At 40.6% G+C, this 23,368-nt stretch overlaps 1 protein-coding gene across 1 annotated transcript in view; it reads right to left on the reverse strand.

Moving 5' to 3' along the window:
* Positions 1–18,277, reverse strand: part of AHR (aryl hydrocarbon receptor) — a 58,057-nt gene extending 39,780 nt beyond the window's left edge. Inside the window, exons 1-2 of the mRNA XM_065751793.1 lie at positions 17,869–18,277; positions 11,319–11,506 (exon numbers count right to left, since the gene is read on the reverse strand). Of these exons, the coding sequence (XP_065607865.1) occupies positions 11,319–11,506; positions 17,869–17,924 (244 nt within the window). The 5' untranslated portion in view covers positions 17,925–18,277. The remainder of the gene's footprint in view (positions 1–11,318; positions 11,507–17,868) is intronic.
* Between the last annotated feature and the right edge of the window lie 5,091 nt (positions 18,278–23,368).

Genomic DNA, 23,368 nt, shown 5'->3' on the forward strand with positions numbered 1-23,368 from the left:
GGAGCAGTGAGAAGGCAGATAGGCTACAGTAAAGGATTAGAAATAAGTTATTGTGGTCCTTGTCTAAGGGGGTCATTGATAAATCCTGCCTGGGAATTTCTAAGCCTCTAGTGCATCAGCAGTCATTTTCCTCAAATTAAACAGAGTCTGAGCAAATGAAATTTCTAAGAAAAAAAGAATTCTCAAAATGGCTACAAATGACATTCCTATAAAGAAGCAGAGCAGCAAATAGTGTGCAACGCTTTTATGGGTAGCCAACTGCAACAGGTCAGCTGATGTCAGAAGTTTACTTCAGAGTTCCTATTCAAAAAACACCTGTACAGAATTTCTTTCTTTAGCTTTTATCAATTACTTTAAAACAGAAATGTAAACTGCAGGAAATAAGCAGTTGTTCAAATACATCAACTCTCACTTGGGCTTTGAAGTTTAACAACCACACACCAAACCATACACTGCTTGTGGTTTCAACACTTGGAGGCAATGAACTCTTGTTCCTATCACAAAGAGTCACCTGCTGAATCACCCAAACCATATCCTGACAAGAGACATTTCTTCTTATGTATTTCACATTCAATTACTCGTCTGGGTACATCTGCCTTCGTTGTACAGAAACAAAAACACACATAACAAATGCAGATGTACACCTGAAAATTGTCACTTACTTATTCGTATGACACTGCTTTAGGCACAAAAAGGGAAAAGAAAAAAGAAAACAAAGCTTGCTAAACTATTAGATGTGAATCACAAACAAAGTGGTGATTTACTTCCTTCTGGAATGAGATCAATGTGAAAATGAGCCAAGATGCACAGAAGTACCTGTCTATCACATCTTTGTACTTTCGTACCACTAAATCTTAAAACAGTTTATTTCTCATCTTTTCACCCTACACTTTGGAAAAATGAAATGCTTATACTCATAAAGCTAATCAGGTATTATATTTTGTTCAAAACTAATCATTTGTTATACTTTTGATGGAAAAGTGTGTTTGATGGAAGTGGAAAATGTCAATTAGCAGAACAGATTTAAGTATTTTTATTAAATTGCAAATTCTGAAACACAACTGAACTCAGCTAAGAAAGTCTTTTTCAAGTATCTGCTTTCTTAGCTTTGTACACTAATAATCTTTTCTTATTAGAAGATGGAGGAATCTGTAGTAATTTTTAACTGCCCTTTACAGTTCATCATTATTTTATTGCATTAAGTTTACGTGAGGAACTCATCTCACTCAGACTTGGACCTGGCACTCAATGTTGAACTCAGATTTTTTTATTTTATTTTTTTTTTACTAAGTACTGATTTTGTCTTCATCCAAATGATGGCTCAATGGAAATCTTATAGAATTTTGCCTGGGGAATTCCTGTATGCTTTCAATTGAATAAAAAGAAATGGTCGATTGCATTTCATATTATATACCATAACCAATAAGCTCAATACTAGCAAATACAATGTTCAGTTTTCTATGACTTCATTAAAATGGGGTGGAATTGAGTTTGGAAGGTTGCTTTACCATTTACACTATTCAAGATCAATTCTTGTTTTATATGGGCACTAACAATTACTATTACAATTACTAACAGAAATACCTCTTTACTTATAAAGAGGCAAAAACATTCCACCAAATGAGATGACATCTTTCAATGCCTAATCAAAATCTAACAAAATCAAACAAGACTTTCTGGAATATCTGAAGCATAGGAGGGAAATCAAGTGAACTTCTGGAGGTTTACTTCCCTTCCAGCTCAAAACTATCTTCTGCTTGTGACTTATTCAGCTTATTTCACTGTCAAGGTCAACAGACCTGTTAAAGGTGGAAGTTTTGTGTCTCCAAGGGCAATTAATTCCAATGTCTGAATACACTCATGTTGAACACTATTTCCCTAATACCCCTAGCTGCAACAGCCCATATGTGAACTTCCCATGCTGTAACCTGTAACCATTACCTTTTGTACATTTCTGATAAGAATCTGCTTCCTCTATACACACCCATTAAGTAGTTTGCTTATGATGACAATAAGATCTTCAACTAGCTTTCTTCTCTAAAGACTGAACAAACCCAGATCTCTCAGCCTCTCCTCATAGACAAGGTATTTCAGCACCCTAACTATGCAGACTGTATTCCACTGGGCTTGCTCCCATAGATGCACCTTGTTCTTCAAGTTCAAAACTGTACCCAGTACATCACATGTTGTCTAAAATTCCAAATAAAAGGCAAAAACACTTTGCTGGATCTGCTGGCCATGCACTTGGTAACATAGCTCAGGACAGTTTGACTTCTTCACTGCAAAGTTAACAAGACATTGCCGACACCTGTTCAAACAGTTGTCCACCAGAACTCACAGATTGTATTCTGCAAAGCTTCTTTCTAGGTAGACAATCTTAAACCCATACTGTTGCATAAGGTTAATCTCAAGATGCTGGGCTGTACATGCCTTTGCTCTAACTCAGATTCCTGTCAGCTGAAGGAATCTCTCTGAATCAGTCTCTCTGATTTGCTGAAGGCTCCGAAGAGCAATTCTGCTTTCTAGCCCATGGACCACTGCCCCCAATTCACACGATTTGCTTAGGGTCTATTCCATCCCACAGTGAATTACTGAATCCGGAGGAGTACCACAAATGGACTTCATCCTGCTGTACACAACAATCAGAGCCCAGTGGTACAGGAAGATTTCTATCCATTTAAATTCCATTTATCCAATCTACAACTTATCAGTTTGGTAATAAGCAAACAATGAAAGACAACACTGAAGACTTCGGGGATCAAGGGCTTCCCACAGAAGGGCACAATCATTGCAATCGACCTGCAAACTGTGGTGTGTAGCACTATGGAATATTTTTTTTCCTTTCACATCACTAAATATAGCACACTAACATTTATGCCACCTGATTAGAATACTGACTGGAAATTAATAGTGGCATTGTTCTCCTTTTTAAGCATTAACAGCTATATACACATAACTATATACACACACACACACAGGTTCCATCTGTCTACAAAGCTTCCCAACTAAATAGGTCAAAAAAAAAAAACATTAAAAAAGCCTTCAGTCTCAGTGGTCTGGATACATTTCTTACTGATAAAAGTGCAGGAAACAACAGATGGCACAATGAGAAGATAGGGAGATACCACTATCTATTCCTCCAAATATGAACAAATATTTACAGTGCTTATTCACAATCAATAAAAGACATTATCCTTCAGTTGCAACTCAAATGTAGACATCAAGAATCACAGTGCACACACTAAGACTGAATATCTCAGTAGAAAAGCTAGTACCTTATGCTGGTCCACAGGAATTTTATGTTGAACACATAACAATGGAGTCTTACGCTGGAGTGAAAATATTTGACCAGACAGACCACGAACTTGCTCCAGTAGATTCCTACTTTATGCAATCAACTACAATTTGTCTTTAGGGCCCATGTATGTACATCTCAGCTTATTAGACATTATATGCTGCCACGCATAAAGTGTGCAATACAGAGAATTCAAATGTCACATGGGTTGAATTTTAGGAGGCAGCTATCCAGTGGAAAAAAAAAAAGAGCATCTCATTATTCAATTAAAAGCAGCACACATCACCAAAGGTGACTAATTCCTATTAGCGTGTACCCTTCTTTAATAGTCACAGCTAACAAACAGCAAAACTAAATTTTATTGAAGTACCTTCAGATTCTCACAGTTTACTTCATTTAAGTTTCTAGAATAACTACAATTGATTTCATCATTAATATAATGCCTTGTTAAAACATACAGCTTTAACAAATCATCATCACACTGAGATATAGGAAGTACTTGAGCTTTTACCCAGAAAACTTATGTCAACACATTATCTGAAACTCTGAAAAGCACTTGAAATTGGATATTTTGCTTGCTTATTTCATGCTCTCTTAAAAAGAATTTATAAATAAATCCATTACAACAACTGAGTTCAGGTAACTAGGAACAACCTCTAGTTACGCAGTTAGATTTCTGAAACAATTCACAAAGCAATCATTCATTAACCATTAATTTCTCTACCAAGCACTTACGGAGCACAAACTTTGTTTACTGAAGAAAAACACGCTAAAAATCTTTTTAGCTATATAAACAATCTCATAACTAGCTAGAACAGTTAACATGTACAGAGCTCACTCATACAAGCAAGTCTTATTTCCTTATCAGAATACATATAAATGCAAACAGGAAAAGCTAGGGCATTTCTCCTATCAACAATTACACGCAGGAGGAAGAGTTATAAAGGCACATATCCCATTAAAGCTGTTTCAGAGTTCATTGATAACTGGTACACTTTAAGGAGTATCGATATTAAAGTTTAAATTACCAGGACATACGTATATGTATACATTTGTATTTTTAAAGGTCACAGTCAAGTAAATTGTACTCATACAAATTCTAATGAAACCCATGGAACACAGATGTTAAAGGCATGATGCTATCTCCAATTATGCTCCCCTGATCAACTGCCTTTGGAGAAGGGTTCTTCCATTGCCACAGTTTGTTTAAAAAAGCTCCAAACCCCATTATCTTCTGATATTAGAGTATAATAATTATAACATTAGCAAAAAAAAAAAAAAAAATCACAAGATTTGGAATATACGGTGTCAAAAAAGTTGCACTATTTCCTGAGGACATACAGGAACCTCGATGGTTCTGGTTTTGAATATAATTTTAACCATAATAATGTCAATCTCTAGCACATTTACCTGGTTCACACTGGATAGTTTATATTTTAGGCTCTAATCTCGCAAACAAGGCAGAATATTCACTGCAACATTCACACCAAAGCATACAGCAGTATACTTAAAACTAATCTCCCTATTAACAAGGACTACAGAAACAAGCTAAATACCATTCATACTAGGACTAGGTTTTCAAGAAACATTGCAACAGTTTTGTGGAACGTAAGAGGCTCCTACACTGATTTCTCATACAATTTTGACTAAGAAATATATAGAACAGAGATGAAGAGATAACCTTTAATTATCCTTCCCTTCAATGAGGGCTTTAACAATGATTAACTGTTACCACTCAAATAATTCAGTACCAACAGTTCCAGAAAATAAAAAAAACCACAACTGAAGAATACATTTACTGTCACTGTTAGCAACTAATTTCTCCCTTTTATCCTACAGACATGCTCACAAGGCAAGATCTTACTGTCTGATACAAAAAGTTTTCCTTTATATATATATACTTTATGGGGTGTACTGAATGTCAGTTGTACCAGTGCATCACAGAACAGGGCTGCCCAGATGCGTTCCCTGCCTAGCAACTCAGCACTCCTAAAACATTTCTGATCAAGGTAAGAACGAGCATGTAACAATGAAAACATACACATACTGAGATTGAAAGTGATGTCACAGCTACATGGCTTTAATCATTGTTTGTGAGGATCAGAATTTAGGACTTCAAAGCCTAAATCCCTACTTATGTTCTGTTATGTAAAATACAAGCTAAAATAGCCTGAAGCAGACGAGCTTCAGTGCTTAGTACGACTCTGGGCTGAGGCAGGGAAGGGAACTGAAATACAGAAGATAAGTATAGCAACTCACAAGAGAAAATAACTTGAATAGTATGGTACTCTCACGCTGAAGTACCCACACAGTTCCAAGGTACACATTCTGTAATAATTTTGGACAGGGGGAGGGGAACTGTACAAAAAAAAAACCAACAAAAAACATTATTTTCCAACTTTTTCTTTGTTCCTCCAACTTCCAAATAAGATGCTAAACATGGAAGGGAAGCTGTCCTTTCAAAACTACATGAAGAAACTGGCATTACACAAACAAGTAAATATAATCACCTGAATTGAAAGCAAGTCACGTTAAACCTGATGCATTATCCTGGCATTGGGAGGTTGAGTTTTAATCAGTTCTTTTGTAACTTGAGGTTTCACTTTCAAAAAAGAAAAATAATCTAACAATTGATAAAAAAAAGTTATCCACGAGATTGTAGATATACTGCATCTATTCTCATTGAGAAAGAATACATAAGCTGTCTCCCATTTTATCTGCCGTTATCATCCATACATTTTAACTGTACATCTTAAGTCATACTCTTCAAAGCAGGACCTCCATGTAGCCTGTTCTCTCGAATATGCAGCATGATAGTCCAGCAGACATCAAAGGGAAAATAAAATACATTCTTTGATATAATGTATGTGATGACAATGGGTGCATTGCAAATTTAAGCTATGTTATAATTAACACACATTCTTTGGCATATCACAAAGCAAAATTAGGCAATGCAAGCTTACTGGAAAAAGTTCTTAAGCATTTTGTTATTGTTGTGTTTGCCAGAATCACTTGCATACAACATAAGAAACCAATCCTGAACTAATTTTGAACAGAAACTTTCTTCTGTAATAGCAGAATCCTGTCCAATAAGCAAGAGTAAAAAGCCGCATACTTTAAACCACAGGAATTCTTACTGAAATGGATGAAAGAATAATTAATAAGCAACATGTTAAATTTTGTTTCTAATGTATCGATTCACATACACAGCACAGCTTCTTCTCTTCAGTTTCTCTATTGATTCTCAGTATACCTTAAAAAAAAAAATTCCCCAAAATGCAAATTAAACAAAGTGAGCACACTAACTCCACTTTTATTCTTATTTATCCCTTATCCCTTTAACTAGCTCTCCCAAAGCCTGAGAAGACTCGTTGTGTTTTCTTGCTGCAGTAAGGTATTATATGACAAACTGACAACATTATAGGGACCAAAGCTAAAGGTTAAAGATTTTTTTTTCATTTTAGCAGGCACAGAGAACACGGGCTAAATGATTGTCAAGTTGTGCCCCAGATGGCGAATTTACACTTGTCCCATATTCCACTTCTATATATTTTTCACTACTGAATGCACAAATGTATTGGCACTTAGCATCAAAAGAGAGCGAAGTAATACAAGGACAAACACAAAGTCATTCTTTACTGACAGTCAGCAAACACCTGCCTGATTTATCCCAGTCTCTTAAAAATAACAAGCTTGCCTTAAGCCACTTTCAGAAAGTATCTTACACACAAAATAAATACTCCAGGAGTGATTGAAGCTAACCTGCTTGACTTTCAGGACTGCTAATCTATCTGTTACATCCAGGTAGCACCACACAGCTGAAAAGCAACACTGTCCCAAATAACTTCTTAGCTTTGACTGGCCACGTGAGACATTCAGTTTTATGATGAAGCAGACTTCAGAATTGTTTCATATATGATCAGACTGGGAGACAGACTGATTGAGAGCAGCCCTGTGGAGAAGGATTTGGATGTCCTTGTACACAAAAAAGCTGGACGTGAGCCAATAGTGTGCTCTTGCAGCCTAGAATGCCAGCAGTATCCCTGGCTGCATCAAAAGAATAGTGGCCAGCAGGGAGAGGGAGGTGATTGCTCCCTTCTCCTCTGCCATCGTGAGTTCCCACCTGAAGTACTGCGTACAGGCCTGGGAATCGCAGTCCAAGAATGATGCAGAGCTGTTGGAAAGGGTCCCGAGGAGGGCCAGAAAGGTGATCAGAGGGCTGGAGCACCTCTCTTATGAAGAAAGGTTGAGGGAGCTGGGCTTGTTCACCCTGGAGAGGAGAGATGGCTCTAGGGAGATTTCAATGTGGCCTTCCAGTACATGAAGGGAGCATGTAAGCTGGAGAGGACTGACTTTTTATACTGCCTGATAGCAACAGGACAAGGGGAAACAATTTCAAACCAGAAGAAAGAAGAGTCAGGTCAGATGTTAGGAGAGAATTCTTTACTCAGCGAGTGGCGAGGCCCTGGCACAGGTTGCCCAGAGAAGTTTGGATGCTCTTCCCTGGAGGTGCCAGTTTGGATGGGCCCTGGGCAGTCTGATCTGGTGGCTGGCAACCCTGCCTATGGCAAGGTGCTTGGGACTACATTACTTTCCAATCCAAGTCATCCTGTGATTATTTTCAGCCCCTACTAAAACTTCTTTCTTGACTACAGAACTCAGTGTTCAACTTCTAGCATACGGCCAGAGTGGCTGATGTGGGCAGGGAAAGTCATCTACCACTGTGCTAACTTGAGAGTGACCCAACTACACAGCTTCTGCAGCAGTGAGCTGGTGTTACTGATGGGCAGCATGAAGAAGGATGCCTTTGCAGCAGCCACTGAGTAACTGAACAACAAACTACGACAACCAACTGCAACTGCTTAGCAGAATATTATCAGTTATTACAGGAAAAAAAAAAAAGTACATCAATCTCCTAGAATCTGGAATACATTAAGTGCACTGAAGCTTACTGCACTTCAATCTTGACACCACAGAAAAACTCATCTGGCTTTAACTCTGGAGACAATTTTGTGCTGTCTTAAAGTCTTGGGGAGAGAAGACTTTTTGTCTCTTACACTTAGCTCTTAAAGTAAGAACTAAGGATTTTGTAGACATCCAAGTGAAGAACATTTATTCAAATTGACACAACTTCTTGAGATGTCTTTCGTAAAACAGTTCCTTTTTTCATCTCCTCCCAAACTTCCACCTTAACAAAACAGACATCCACTCTGGATTATTTAAACTTGGAAAAATGCAAGAGTTTTCTTTGAAAAAATATCTATTGTTACAGCAAAAACTTGGGTTTCCTTTCAAGCAAGATCATATGATTGCACATTTATATTTTACTTTCCGCAGGAATTCACACACCCCCCCTTTGCATCCTGTTATTCATTTAGAGTTTCCCTTCACTTCAGCATGCTATGTTAATAACCTGCTGGCTCATATTGGGCACTCAAGGTGACAATCAATGCCCACTCATGCATTTATCAGTTATCCTATAGGGTTCTCCTCACTTATTTTTAACAGCACAAAATATTCCTTCAAAAATCAGTTCCGTGAGAAGCACTGTACAGATAGATCATGAAACCAGTTATCCTAGGGAAGTGGATGGGTTTGTTTATTGTTGCTGTTAATTACATACTTTAGAATACTTCTCCTCTGGAGGGTCAATTTCAACTGAAATAGATTTTGTGCTACTTAAGTACTTTAAAATAGGAAAAAAGATTTTCCTCCTATTTGCAATAGTGAATTAGTCATTGTTTCAGATTGCTTCCTGATGTTTATCTTTAATCAATGGTAGCCTTTAAACACTTACAGATTGATACTGATTAATTATTTCATTTGTAATCTTATCTGTAAAGAAGTAGCAAGAAACTTTTTTCCAAGAAAAAAAAAAGGACAAGATAGTTTCATAGAAGCTATTATATCTGAAAGTATAAAATAAATTTGCTTCAACATAAAAATTGTTTTTCCTTTTCAGACTTACCCATTTATATTAGTGTTGCAATGAACCTTATATACATACACATTTGGTTGAAAAATACTCTATGCTTCCTATGAGATAAGTTAAAATCCTGCTATTTGATTCACTACAACACAAATAACCTGCATGGCACAGCTGTGGTCCAGTATATTCATAGCAGCTGCATATGTATGTATGAGGTGGACTCCATCTGAACAGTACGTTAAGAGTTGCAGCACAGTTTTAGTTTGCTTCAACTTTGCATCCAAAGTAGTTAAAATTGCAACTTGAGATGCACATACAATTTCTCTGCTGCTAACACACATCTAACTCATCGTTGCTTTAGAAGTATGAAAGCTGACAATGTTCAAAGTAGAAAAAAGCAACAGATATAAAGTTTAACATGGTGTGATTACAGGTTTTTGCATGCTTTTTTACAGCACAAAGCTAGTACAATAATTATTATTTTCCTAGACAGAAATTATAGTATTAGAGCCTTTATTCCAGGACCTCCAAGTGTTAATTGTCTGAATACAAAAAAACAAACAAAAATCAAGCATTTCCACTGCATGAGTGTCATGGTTTTATGATTTCTGTTGTATTATTGAGAAAGGGAGATTATCAGTCCACCCCAAGTATGGCAAAGAGCTTACAATCTTCTATTCATTTCAGAATACATAACTTTTCTTTAAAAAAATTAAAATGTGTTATTAAGATTGGAGCTTCCTTTTCAATTCACAAAGGAAACAAACAAAATGAATAATTTGTTCTATTGCAGTCAACACAAAATAACAACTCACCAAGACTTCGATGAAACTGATATGACAACAGAACACTTATTTGAAAAAAATATTGCTGGAAAAAAAGATATTTGCTGCCACAAAATATTTGACAAACTCAAGCCTTGTGAAGATCCCATACTAAGAACCACCCTGAATGTGCCCATAAATCAAGACACCTGCATGTATTCTTCAAGAAATAAAACAATGGATATAAATTTGCAAACGTGACCAAAGTGGAACCACCAGTGGGAATAAATTAGGAAAAGAGTTCTGCAGTCCTGTAGTAAAAAGTGAAACTATGGTAGGCAAATTAGCTTTCTTCAGTCCTTTTATCCATGGTATCGAGTCACTATCAAAGCACTGAAACATCAAATCTTTAACCAAGGACAGAGGTCATTTTCGTCAAAAACAAACAAACAAAAAGTTCCTTAGTATCTACAGCTATCAGGGCAGCTCCATCTTTAGTACAATATTATAAAACTTCAGAATACAAAAAGGACAATATTATTTAAATACCAGCTCCCTGCTTTACTACAGCAAAGAAAAGGACTTGTGTAACCCTGCCTCCGAAGAAGTCAGCACGCACCCAATGTAGCCAACCACCCCATTTTACCCAGTAGAACAACTCAGATAACGAAGGAGAGGGGAAGCACTCCTCTGCTACCTCTGAAGTGGTACTTCTGGCCTGATTACTGCTCTTAGCACTGTTGTGTTACCCTTATCTAAGGCTGTGGTCAGTAGACACTGCCCACACAACTGGAGAACCTTAGCTGTCGTTTTAATGCCTTGTGCTCTGCTTTAATCAGGGCTTGAACACAGGAAAGACTTTGTCACTTTTTTTTAGAAGTCACCCTCAGAATAAACTATGGGAAGGGGCATTAGTTATTATTGCATATAAATATAAAGTCTTCTTGATGCATCATTAAGCAAAACGTACAGCTGATTGGAGCTGGTATGACATTTACTGAACTATAATGGCTTTATAAAGGCTATTTTCAGAGGGGAAAAAATAAATCTTATCTTTGAAAGTTTAAGAAAAGCGACTGGAAGGCTCATTAAAGGCAATACTGCTTCCAAATGAAAAACTCTGAAAGGTCGGTGATTTAGGTAAGCATTCACATTAAGTTTTCAAGAAACTAGAAAGCCTACTTTATACAGTTATCCTTTATATCCATATATATCCACTGAAATAATGAAAAAAATTAATGATTTTATGTACTTAAATAGCTGAAAACAACCTGCAGTACAAACAGCATTTTACAGGCAGTCCTTGACCGAGTAAATTCTCAGCTCTTACCATCAAAAAAACTTTTGGCTCGCAAGTAACTGACGCTGAGCCTAAGCACAGACAACTTATCCAATTTGGCGATAACATCTTGAGGGAAAGGCAGAAGGCTTGCCAAGCGATCCAACTCCGCATTTAAACGGTCCCTGTGCCTCTTGGATGGATTGGATTTGACTCCTTCAGCTGGAGATGGCTTTACTCTGCGGCAAACAAACAAACAAAAACAAACAAAAGTTACTTCCCAGGATGAAGGCAAACATTTGTCTAACATTACAAGCAACCTTTTAAACTTTAACTTGCAAGATGTTTTTTCCATGTTCCTCGCGGAAAAAAAGTAGAACTCAGATCATTTCACTTTTCTCCCCAACACACTTGTTGTTAAACAAAGCAGTAAGAGCTACCATGGCGGTCTGAACATGTAACGAACATTTGTAACCTTAGATCTAGCGTGTGTAAAAACCTTCCTACACTTACATTCAAATGCCTCTATTTCTTTCAAATTACAAATAACTTATTAATATTTCTGTACAAATTATTTGACAGTACACTTTCGGTAATGTTTTTACTTCAGTTACAATTTTCCACAGACATCTTTAATTCTTCATCAAAGTTTGTAACAGGTTATTGTAAATTACAAATAACAAAAGGTTTAGTAACTTGCTAGACAACAAGGTGCTCAAAACCACACAAGAAATGATACAGCTCAGCACGTAAAATCTCTCTTGCTAATACCACTGAACTCATCCTATAAACCAACTCTTAGCTAACGGAGTATGATAATGACAAAGGCATGTCATTGTATGTTACAAACAACAATTTAAAAAGCTTTCTGCCATGGATTGCATTGTAAATTTTTGCAAACTTGCTGTTTTCCTGAGCTCCCGAATACTCATCCCTACCATATACACAGCAGTCTAAAAACAGGTCTAAACCCTCTACTCATGTGAAATCTATTTAGTCATTACAAGACCAGAACCAATTAACTTATCCATAGAAGTAACGAGAGATTTTAGATCATTTATCACACAGTTTTCTAACTAAAGAGTAACTCTCCCATGTTGCTGTTGTATTTCAGTTCTGCTGCTCTGTTTGACGCGAGATGTTTTCATGGGGAGTTCTGCTTTTTGGAAACATGTTTTTATTTGTTAATAGCGAGATAATCAGTGATAGTTACACAGCTTTTATTTGCTTAAAGTTTGGAATTTATCATCCTGTGCCTATATTTAAGGCTGCTCAACACACAAAAGTATTCGAGGGAACTTTAAATGTTACTGGTGATATTCGTCATCTTGAGCTCTATTGGTTTTGTTAATGTTACATTTAAATTGTGTTAACTGTATACAAGTGACTACCTTGCCTGAACAATATTTCAGAAGTGATGCACCTTGCAGAGTTACCATCCCTTTGAAAGCAGCCCAAATTGTAACAGATCTGTAATGACAGCACTGAATACCAGACTTCTCTTTTTCTCAACTGTCCTACCCTTTGCTTAAATCTTCTATGAGCGATTTGACATTATGTTGAAATTACATACAAATGGGCAATTACCTTGACAAATTACTCATTAGATCTAATTGCTTTTGCATTACTTTCATGTAAGTTTTTACTTCCAAGTAGTCCAAAGCATAAGGATTTCTCAGAAGCAGCAAAGAACTTTTCCAAACATGAAGTCAGCAGTATTTTCAGCATAGATCCTACCATCTTTTCTCCTTTCAAACCAAACACTGATTTTCCCTAATTTTATCTACTATGACCCAACAAAAACCAGTGATACAAATGGAACTGTCAGCGACAAATAAAATAAGGATGGAAATGAAGGGGAAATAAGTAATAACTTGAATCATTTTCCATTCACTTACATAAACCTTTGATGCTCAGGGCTGCCCTAGCAGCATCACAGAAAATTATCTTCAAGTAAAATTAAGTGCTACATCAAGATTATTTTTATTATTAAAAAACTGAAAAAGAACAAAAAAGAAAAACACTAAAGAAGAAAACAGGTTTTAAGCTGACCTTCTGGTCATCATCTTTTACCTTACTTAAAGGAAATCTGAATTCTCTAGTCAATCAAAGTCAGAGATTGCCACACACTCAGTGTCTCTCAAATAAACTACAGTCCTCATCACCCAACAGCTGCAAAACAAGTAAGGACTGCTAATTCTAGTGCTACCATTCTAAAAGATGTGCTATGACAACATTAGCTGACTACTATTTTCAGAGGTCTGCCACACACAATAAATAGAAATTTCAATTGCACATGCTTACCATGTGTTCCCTCACTGATATTAATAACACTTCATTATTAAAAAATTCACAAATATCTGAATCTTATTATTAAAAGGCCAAAATAGTTTCAGTATTTATAGGCTAATCTGTATTTTTAAAAGGAAATTGAAGCAGTTCTTTCAGAAAATGAATACACAGCACAGATTTATTTTGTTCAATAACATACAAGAAAACCTTTATGTTAGAAAATTGGGAGTTCATCAGAATGGCTTTATCACTTAGAAAAAAAGGGCAGAAGGAAGAACATGCATGTCACCTAGCTGATGGATTTAATCATTTCAGCTGTGTATATTTTTCATTTCATCTTCAATACAGCATGCGCTAACATGTTATTCTTATGTCTATTACCCAATTAAACATAGGTCAGGTACATGAAACTCACCAGTTACCACTGAGCAAGTGCTACATAGATGACAGCCTCAAAAATTCTCAAATTTACTTAAACAACTGCAAAATACTCCTCTGAATACTCTTATCTGCCACACTGAATTTACCATTAACGAACATCCAGCTGCTGATTCCTCTGGAAGCAAGATACAATGCAGACTACCAATCCCTTTGCTCAAAAGCTTTTGTCAGCATATTGGAAGGACAAGAGGCACTTTCCAGTGGTTCGTTCAGCAGACAATGAAAACAACAAAGTTTTAGGCAGCTAAGAAAGAGGATTTCACTAAAAATCTAATGTGCTACTCATGTGATGCTGTGCAACTGTTCGCTCTTCAGAGCCAGCCTGTCACTCAAGTTGCTTAGTGTCCAGATGATTCTGACAGAACGATGGGGACAGTCAGAACACCAGGCAAGAGCAAAATATTTATGCTCAGTTTTAACACCCTTCAATACGCCCTAGGATCACAAACCAGGACTAATCAGAAAGAAAAAAAAACCACATCCCTAGCTGCTGACCATAGCACCTGCATCTAACTATCTTCATTTGCTGCAGATATTCCTTGCAAACTGCACACTTCTGCAAGAAGCACTATCAAAAAAAAATTAATTAAAATCAGAAAAAAAGGAAGCCTATCAATCAAATAAAATGAAACCTTAAAGGCTGGGTATTTTAAGTAACAGTCCACATGTACCACACAGGTACACTAACAAGTGTACCATTTATCATTTAATCTAACAAGTTTATTCTACCTATGACAAAACTGTATCAGTGCATCCATTTCAAACACAAGGGCAAGCTGCCTGACAGTGCTTTAAACAACAAAATCTTTTAATGATTATTTTTCTTTACTAACGAACTTTCATTCTGAACATTTGGCTCTTCTTGTTTGTTTGCCTTGAAAGAATAAATAAAGAGTTGTGGGGTTTCTGTTTTTGTTAAGTTAGAAGTATTTTTGCACTGCTTTCTGAAATGACTATGCCTTAATATGTACTCTTAATTAAGGATCAGCCAGCCAAACGTTTTTCTCTGGAATATTTAGTATCATGAATATATTTATGCTGACACGGAACAAAAGGGTATCATTTCTTATTTAGTCTGTTTTTTTTCAAGAAACATGCTGTTACATTTCATGTGCCTGCACAGTATGAAACATTTAGGTCCCCCCACCCCATTCCTTGTCCATTACATCCATTCCATTACATAAAACAGTTCCTACCCAAACACTGAAAAAGAGAAACACAAAGCAAATCACAGCAGGGGCAAGCTAGCAGGCAGAAAAGCATAGGAATATAAAGACAGCAAGGTGTAACAGCAGTTACGTAACTTCTTTCACTCTGTGTTAGGATCTATCTCTGGTAAACTTCATTTCAGTAAAACACCGCATTTTTCCTACTAGCATGTAAAGTCAGCAGTTCAGTTAATGATCAGCAGAGAAAAGGAATGCAAGGCCTTAGAAATAAAATAATAAAATATTTTAGAAGATAAAAAGTAAGAGAACAATGAAAGAAAAATTCAAAGCGGGGGCCATGCAGCGCGGCCACCAGGGGGACCCGCACGGCTCCGCCACCCGAGGGAGGAAATCTGCGGAAGGCTCCGAGGTTCTGAGAAAGCTGCATTTTACTGGAATGCACGTTGTGTATTAGGCTGTTGCTTTATTTCCCCTCCAGATGACAAGATAACAAGATGAAATGCAGGCACAGTTGCCGCTGAAGTTTTCCCATTATTGCTTTTTCCTTTCAGCTGTGATATGTTAACTCCCTACTGGATCAGAAAAACACGTTTCAGTACTTGACGCTGTCAGTCCAGCCCTTTACATGGCACATAAAGAGAGGGCGGTTGCAGGGGGAAGCTTCCTATATTGGTTCTGAGTTACTGCCACGACTTAAAGTTAATTGCACCTGAAGCAGGAAGTAGTTCTTCATTTGCTTTAACCCACGAGCAGCTTCTTGCACTGCTACACTCTGGCTGCCCGCTGTTACAGAGTAACAACAACCAGGCTCCCTTCACAGCTACATTTGGGAGAAATGAAACAGGAAAAAGAAGCAATCTCCTCACAAAAGGTGTTACCCCCAGCAACGCATCACTTCTTCCCTTTAAAAATTGTCTTTGAAGAGCCCGGAATTCTACTGGTGGCATGAAATACCAACTTCAAACTGGCTCAAATCACGGCAGTGCCAAAGTGACGGGGCAAGGAAGCAGCACTGAAACCGTCCTCCCCTCCTTCCCTCAGTCAGTTACAGGAGCTGATGGCCTCTCCCCCTACTTTTTAGCCCAATCAATGCTCTGTAATTAGCTATGTGAGAAATCAGAGCCATCTCACCACCCACAGTGCTCTGTAAGGTTGGTCTAACAGCACAAGCAACCAAGACTCACAACCACCAGGAGAAGAAAAAGCAATATGTGTAAAATAAATTCAGAATAATTTCTGGTAACTCCAACAAGACTGGCTAATAGTCTTATATAATAGTCTCTTATAATTGCAGGTGAGCAAGTTAACGCAAATAGTTCTGTGTGAAGAAGAGACATTTATCTGTCCCTTAGGTACCAAAGGGCAAAATCACAAATAGATACACCGTTTCCATTAGTAATAAAAACAGACATCACGTTCAACTAATATGACAGGCACAGCCACCATACACAAGAAAATATATAACGGAAAGAGATTACTGACACAGATACAAGAGTAACACAAAAAGGAAAGTTTCACATCCTCTAATCAAGACCAAGAACATAATAGCCAGACAGACATTAAGTGATGTGACCAAAAAGGCAGAACAGCTCACCCTTATGCAATCACAAGAAATATTTGCCCTCAGCAACCAGCAGCTGACAAATACTACCAATGCATTTCTACTTCACAGAAAGACAACACTACACTGCTAAAATCCCGACCTATAGAGAAGACTGATTCACAGCTTCAGCAATATTGTTTGGAAATGAGTGATCAATTGAAAAAAGAAGAAAGAAAACAAACACTACTCTTCTCATAATGACTCTCTCTGACAGACAGAACTTTTTCTAAAAGGACACATTTAGACTTTTTGCATTAATCTGCAGACTGAAAACCTGGCTGTGTGCGTGCACTCATTCTCCAGCTGTACAGAAGTGAGCACCCAAGCTAACTTCCCTCCCCCCAGCACAGTTACCTGCTATAAATCTGAGGACATATCATTTACATTGGAATTTTATTAAGTATTTGTTATTCTCCTTTTTAATACTTCTGGGGTTTCGGTAATTATTGTACTACTACAAGAGTACTCGGAAATAGAATGGGATTTTTGGAGCTTTGCATCACAGGTAATTTTGCCAGCACCTCCGAAGTTCAGCTCCTGCTTGCAACTGATACTGATTTCTAGCCGAAAGTGTGGGTTAAACTTCTCCTCCGTCCTGAAAATCGCACTCACGAGATGAGGCGTTCAGCGCTGCCCGCACCCGCAGTCTCTCGGAGCGGAACCACCACCCGATGCAGGGCGGGGGGTGAGGACCCCCCCCCATCTCGCTGCCACCTGAGCGCCGGGAGCTGTCACCTCAGGTGCCTCCCGATCTAGGTCAGCCGCCTCGAGCCGCCGCTCCCTGCTCCCACCTCCGCGCTCCGCCCGCCAGCCGCGAGGGGACGGCGGTTTATCGTTATTTTCGTAAGAAATCCAAGAAAAAATAATAATTAAAAAATAAAACACCCGGGGCACCCGCAGACACCGGAGAGCGGCGAGCCCTCAGCCCGCCCCGCACCGCCGGCCCCCGCACCGGCACTCCGCGGCCGAGCCGGCGCCGGGAAGGGCGGGGGCAGCCCCACGCCGCGGTGCCCGGGCGGGACGGAGGGAGCAGGGAAGCCGCTCCCGTCCCCGTCTCGCTCCGTCTCCCTCCCCGCCCCGCGGAGAAGCCGCTTACATTTTCTGCACAGGTTTCCGCCGCTTGCGACTGGCGTAGGTGACATTGGGGTTCATCCTGCTGCGGCTCCAGGGCCGGGGGCCGCCTCGCCCCGACTGCCGGGAGAGGGCGAAGCCCCAGCGGCGCCGCAGCTCCTGCCTCGCCCGCGGGCCCCGGCCCTGCAGCCGGCCCGCAACAGCGCACTCACGGCGGCAGCGGCGCCTCCCTTGGCCCGGCGAGGACGGAGGGAGGCGGAGGCGGCGCGGGGCGGGGATCCCAGGTGATCGGCGGCAGCGACACCCACTTGCCGCACGGCGTCTCCGCGCGGCACAGGTGTGGGGGCGGCGGGGTCTTCGCAGCTCCGCTCAGCCCCGCGTCTCCCCACCAAGGCGACGCTGACTCCCGGCCGGCCCCGCCGCCTCCTCGCCCAACCGCCCGCTAGCCGAGCGCCTGTCAGCGTGCGCTGCTCCCGGCCGGGCCTCGCCTCCCCGCCCTGCCCAACCTAACCCAGCCCCGCTCCTCCCGCCGCCGCCACCGCGATGCCGGGCCCGCCCCGCAGCCTGACAGCGCCGCCGCCCCGCGCCGAGGAGGCCCGCGCGGAGGGAGGAGGGGGCGGCGGCGCCGCCATGTTGGGAAGGTCAGGCGAGGGGACGGCGGCGGAGAGCCGCGGGCAGCGGGGGCTCGAGCCGGGCCGGGTGGGGGTTCGGCACGGCGGGAACACGACCGCCTTCTGCCACACGGTAGAAGCACACGGTGCTGCCACACCGCCGGCAAACAGAACCGCTGCAAGAGCCCCTCGGTGCCTTCGCGAGCCGCCGCTGCTTCGCCGTCCTGTTTGCTTCCTCCGTTTCCTCTCACGAGAGCAGAGCTCTTTCACCGGAATAGCGGCAGTAAATTTTGTCTCCGCACTCGGCTGGGGAGACGGGCAGCCGCCCCGTGTAAACACGGCGGTGCCTGCGGGGACAGCCTGGCTGAGAGCGCCTGGAGCTGGGAGGGCTTTCCCCCACCCCCCTCAGCATCGGCCCACGTGCCGCCTGGCAGCCGGGCTGCGGGCTTCAGCCTTCCCTCGCTCTCCCTGCCTGGCTGCGAGGAGGCTGAGGCAGTGTCCTTGGTGCTGGCTTGCTCCTGCCTGCCGACGCTGGCCGGGCTGCGGGAGTTCAAGCAGCAGCTACGAGCGTTCCCTCGCTGGCTGTTGAAAGCGATGCTGTGGTTATGCAAGTGCTCGGTTCGCTGACAAAGTTTGTCAGCCGTGCCCCAGGTATTGCCATACGGCAGCTGGTGAGAAACAGCGCCGGGATTGTGCAATTGGTTGTCCGGCTCCGACGTCCATGCATCCCACAGTGGCATGGGCCTCGTCCTCAGAAGCGCACAGCATGAATTAGACAGCATAACACACGCTTGTTTACCAGCTTAATTGCTCGAGTTTAATTGCTTGGGAAGCTATCCCAGATACAGAGTGTGCTGAAGCCACAGTATTCAGATAAAATTAATTTAAATAAATCTTGAAAACGCTAGCGTGCTTGCCGGTAGACAAGGAATTGGTCAAATGATGTTTTGAAAAAATAGATCTTCAGCAGCGTTCAGCAAATAAAATCTACTGAAATCCACGGGGGAAAAATAAGCACCGACCAAATGATATGCCTTACAAGTTGCAGTCACATTCCTGCCACATTCCAGGCCAAGCACCTTTGCAGAGGATGTCAGCTCTTCACTGCTATCTTTCTGCCATCCCTTTCCTCTTCATGGTTTCTTCTCATCAGACCTTGCAAGCACTCTTGGAAAACAAAGGGCCATTACATGCCACATCCTCCTGCCTTCTCTTTTCCAGCTCCTTTCTTTTGATTTTAGAATAGGAACAAAAAGTGGATGCCTTCTATACTCTCCTAACTGATCCAAACTCCCTGTTTCTTCCAGCTTAAATTGCCCATTTCTTTCACTACTCCTCTCACCCCTAACCTCTTCCTGCTCACTGTCTCTTTCCTCTGTCAACACGAACATGCTGTGATCACTCCACACACAACACAAATTGCTGTTCTGCTTTCATTCTTCTCTCTGCCTACATTACCTTTGTGTTGAAAGCTTGCAGCCATTGTTTAAAGCTCTTCTTCCAATTTTTGATTGTTTCCAGTCTTTTACTTCTTCACTGAGACTGTACAAAATCTCTCACAACTTGTTATACTTCACTGGAGCTCAAGATCTCAGCTGTTTCTTGACTTTTTATGCTGCTTAAATACCGTCAGACACCCACACATCACTGTGTAGGATGGTTGAGGTTGGCAGGGACACTTTGTCCCGCTCCCTGTTCCAGCAGGGCCACTCAGAGCAGGCTGCCCAGGCCCACATCCAGGTGGCTTTTGGAGATCCCCACAGAGACTCCACAGCCTCTCTGGGCAGCCTTTGCAGTACATAAGTTGTCTAGGAGGTTGAGCAGGAGCTTATATGAAGGAGGAAGCTGGCTTTAGATTCCCATGATAAACTTTATCTCCCTGCTCCTTTCTGAGACCATAGAAACCTGCACTGTGCCAGGGAGGTTCTCTGGTTGCTCTTCAGCTCCAGGATTTGGAAACTGTGAGAAATGAAAACTGTCACTGCTAAGCAGAAATCATATCTTGTGTACATCTGCACAGTGTAATCCTTTTCACTGCATGCTATTGGATATAACTCCTATGGGTCAGAAATCTTTGTAACAACAGACAGGAGATGTTCAGAAGTTACCTAGAAAACCTTCAAACCACATTATCTGTTGCTTTTGGAAATCCACCTTCACCTGGTGTTCTTGCTGTATCTTTGCTTAATCCACCAACTTGGTATTTTCTTTTCCATTTATCTGGGTACAGTACAGATCTTGCAAAAATTCTGTAACTGTGATTCAGCATTCTTACAGCCTACTTTGCAGCACAATGTTTTGTCTGTGTGTTTCCATTTCTATTTTGTGTGTTAATATTTGGTCAGGTTTAACAACATTTGGTCTTACAAACGATGGCTGTGTCTGATTTTCTATGATCAATTAAAAGGGATGTTCAATTTTTACGCAGATCATTTTCATGTATCTTGTCCAACTCTTACCAGTCTCTTCTTGTTTTATCTCTAGGCTACTCCCCAGGTGGCTTGCTGGCTGTAAAGAACACTGTCTCTTAACAAGTTCTCTAGAACCATCAACAGCTGCTTTTTTCCTCATTGCTTAAATCCAGCATTTCTGTTTTTAAAGTCATGAATAGTGAGTCTATCCAATAGTGAGATTTCTAAGAGAAACGTGTCTGTGTATCTCATGAACCATGCCTTTCCCCAGCATATATGAGGTGCCATACTAACTAGCAGGCTCTTCCATATCTAGTACACTGTGTTACTGTGATCCTCTGAAGCTCCCAGAGCTCTTGCTTGTCAGCAGTCACATCTGCTGCTCTGTCTCCAGAATGAACAATTAACTTCTGTTCCAAACATCAGTTCTGCCCTGTGTCTGCTTCTCCTGCCATGCACAGACTTTTCTCTAATTTCAAGAGGTGGGCAGCTGCTTGGAAAGGGAGACTTTCACTAAACAGACAAATTCCTGAGTGAGCTGAAGTTTCACAGGAACACCACAAGACCAAGAAAAATCTTGCTATTTGGGAGGAATTTATAAGAACTATAAACACTGCTTGATATCTTAGGGTCATCTCTGACTCATTTCTATCCTTTATCCTACTTTCTATTCATGGCCAAATCTTCACTTCTCTCAGATTAATTCTGTGTTCTGACTTGTTCTGCCTGTCTTCAGCGTGAGTAACAGAAGAGATCTGCTTTGATTATCTGTGATTCCTTTTCTGCCTTCCTGGAGACAAGAGAAGATAAGTGTGATTTAAAATCACAATTTTTGCAGTTCAGATTTTGGGGATAATTTTGGGAATATGGAGAACTACCACTGGTTTAGGCATTATTTTCCATTGCAACTTTCTTCTGCTAAGAAAGGGTGCCTGTGATAACTCAGATGACTTTCTTTGTACTCAATTCAGGAAATTAATCATCTAGGGAAACTGACTTAATGTCAGTGAGTGGACTCCTAGGAGTTCCCTGACCCTGAGCAACCTAGTGGTTTTCTGTGGTGGTGTAACTGCATCAGTAAATGAGGGAAAAGCCACTGATGTCATCTATCTGGACTTCACTAAGGTCTTTAACAGTACCCCACAACATCCTTCTCTCCAAACTGGAAAGATATGGATGTGTGGACTGTTAAATGGACAACGAACTGGCTGAAAAATCATACTCAGCATCATGGTCAGTGGATCAATGTCCAGATGGAGGTTGGTGATGAGTGGTGTCCCTTAGGGATCAGTACTGGAACCGATGCTCCACAGTGGGATCAAGTGCACCCTCAGCAAGTTTGCAGAAGACACCAAGCTGTGTGGTGCAGTCATGATGACTGAGGGGAAGGATGCCATCCAGAGGGACCTAGAGGGGCTTAAGCAGTGGCCCAGGGGACTCTCATGAGGTTCACCAATCCAAGTGCAAGGTCTTTCACCTGGGTTGAGGTAACTTCAAAAAATCAATACAAGCCGTGGGATGAAAGGATAAAGCACAGCCCTGCTGAAAAGGACTTGGGGGTTCTGGTGGGTGGCAGCTAGACATAAGCCAGCAGTGAGCCCACACAACCCAGAGTCAATATGGGACAGAACTAGTGCATTCTTCTCTTCCACCATACCCCTTCTGCCTGGTTCCCCATCCCCACTGTCCTTGTGGGAGCTTCTGATATGCCAGTGTGTATAATTACACTCCGTATTCTATTGAGTATTTAACTTGGGGAGCATTTCTTGAAGTTGAAGGGTCAATAAAGCATCAAATATATAAAATATAATTAATATTTGGACATTACAACATGGTTAGTGGCATTTTAATTAAAATTCATGGTACTGCAGTAATCTGATTAAATCTATATTCTTAGTAGTTAAGACAGATGCCACAAAAATCCTGAGTAAAATGAAAGTACAATTAGAGACAGTGTTCAAGGCTATTCAAATTCCATAAAATGTGAAAAATTAATAAGCAACTTCTGTGAGACAGCATCATGGTCCTCCTCAGATCCTATAATATGTAGAGCAAGAACCATGTTTCACCTGTAGATGCAGGAAAATAAAGGAGTAAAGGAAAAATGCTGCTACATACTGTGTTAGAATCTGTTCATTGGTCACTCTTCTCAGCTTTTCTCTCATATGCAGGAATGAACAGACTTGATCAAGCTTATAGAGAAACTGCCTTCTCATCCAAGAGATCTCTTTTTTTTGTTTGTTTGTTTTTTGTTTTTAATTTTAACTTAAAATGTTCTGAAGAGCCATCAGATATAAAAAACTTAATTTACCTTGCCTGCCTAAAAGAGTAATCAACCCTTTTCCCCCAAGTATAATGAGTAAATTTTATTGCATAGCTGAAATAGTCTTTACATGATCATTCCCAGTGAAATTCTTGGTTTTGCTCTGGAAACTGAAGAGCTGCTCATTATTTTAATCCAATCTAATGCACTCCCAGTCAAGTACTGAGAGCAATACAGCAA

This window comes from Cyrtonyx montezumae, unplaced genomic scaffold (assembly GCF_038088225.1).
Source record: "Cyrtonyx montezumae isolate F1298 unplaced genomic scaffold, pur_monq_1.0 scaffold_8, whole genome shotgun sequence".
Classification (NCBI taxonomy): domain Eukaryota; kingdom Metazoa; phylum Chordata; class Aves; order Galliformes; family Odontophoridae; genus Cyrtonyx; species Cyrtonyx montezumae.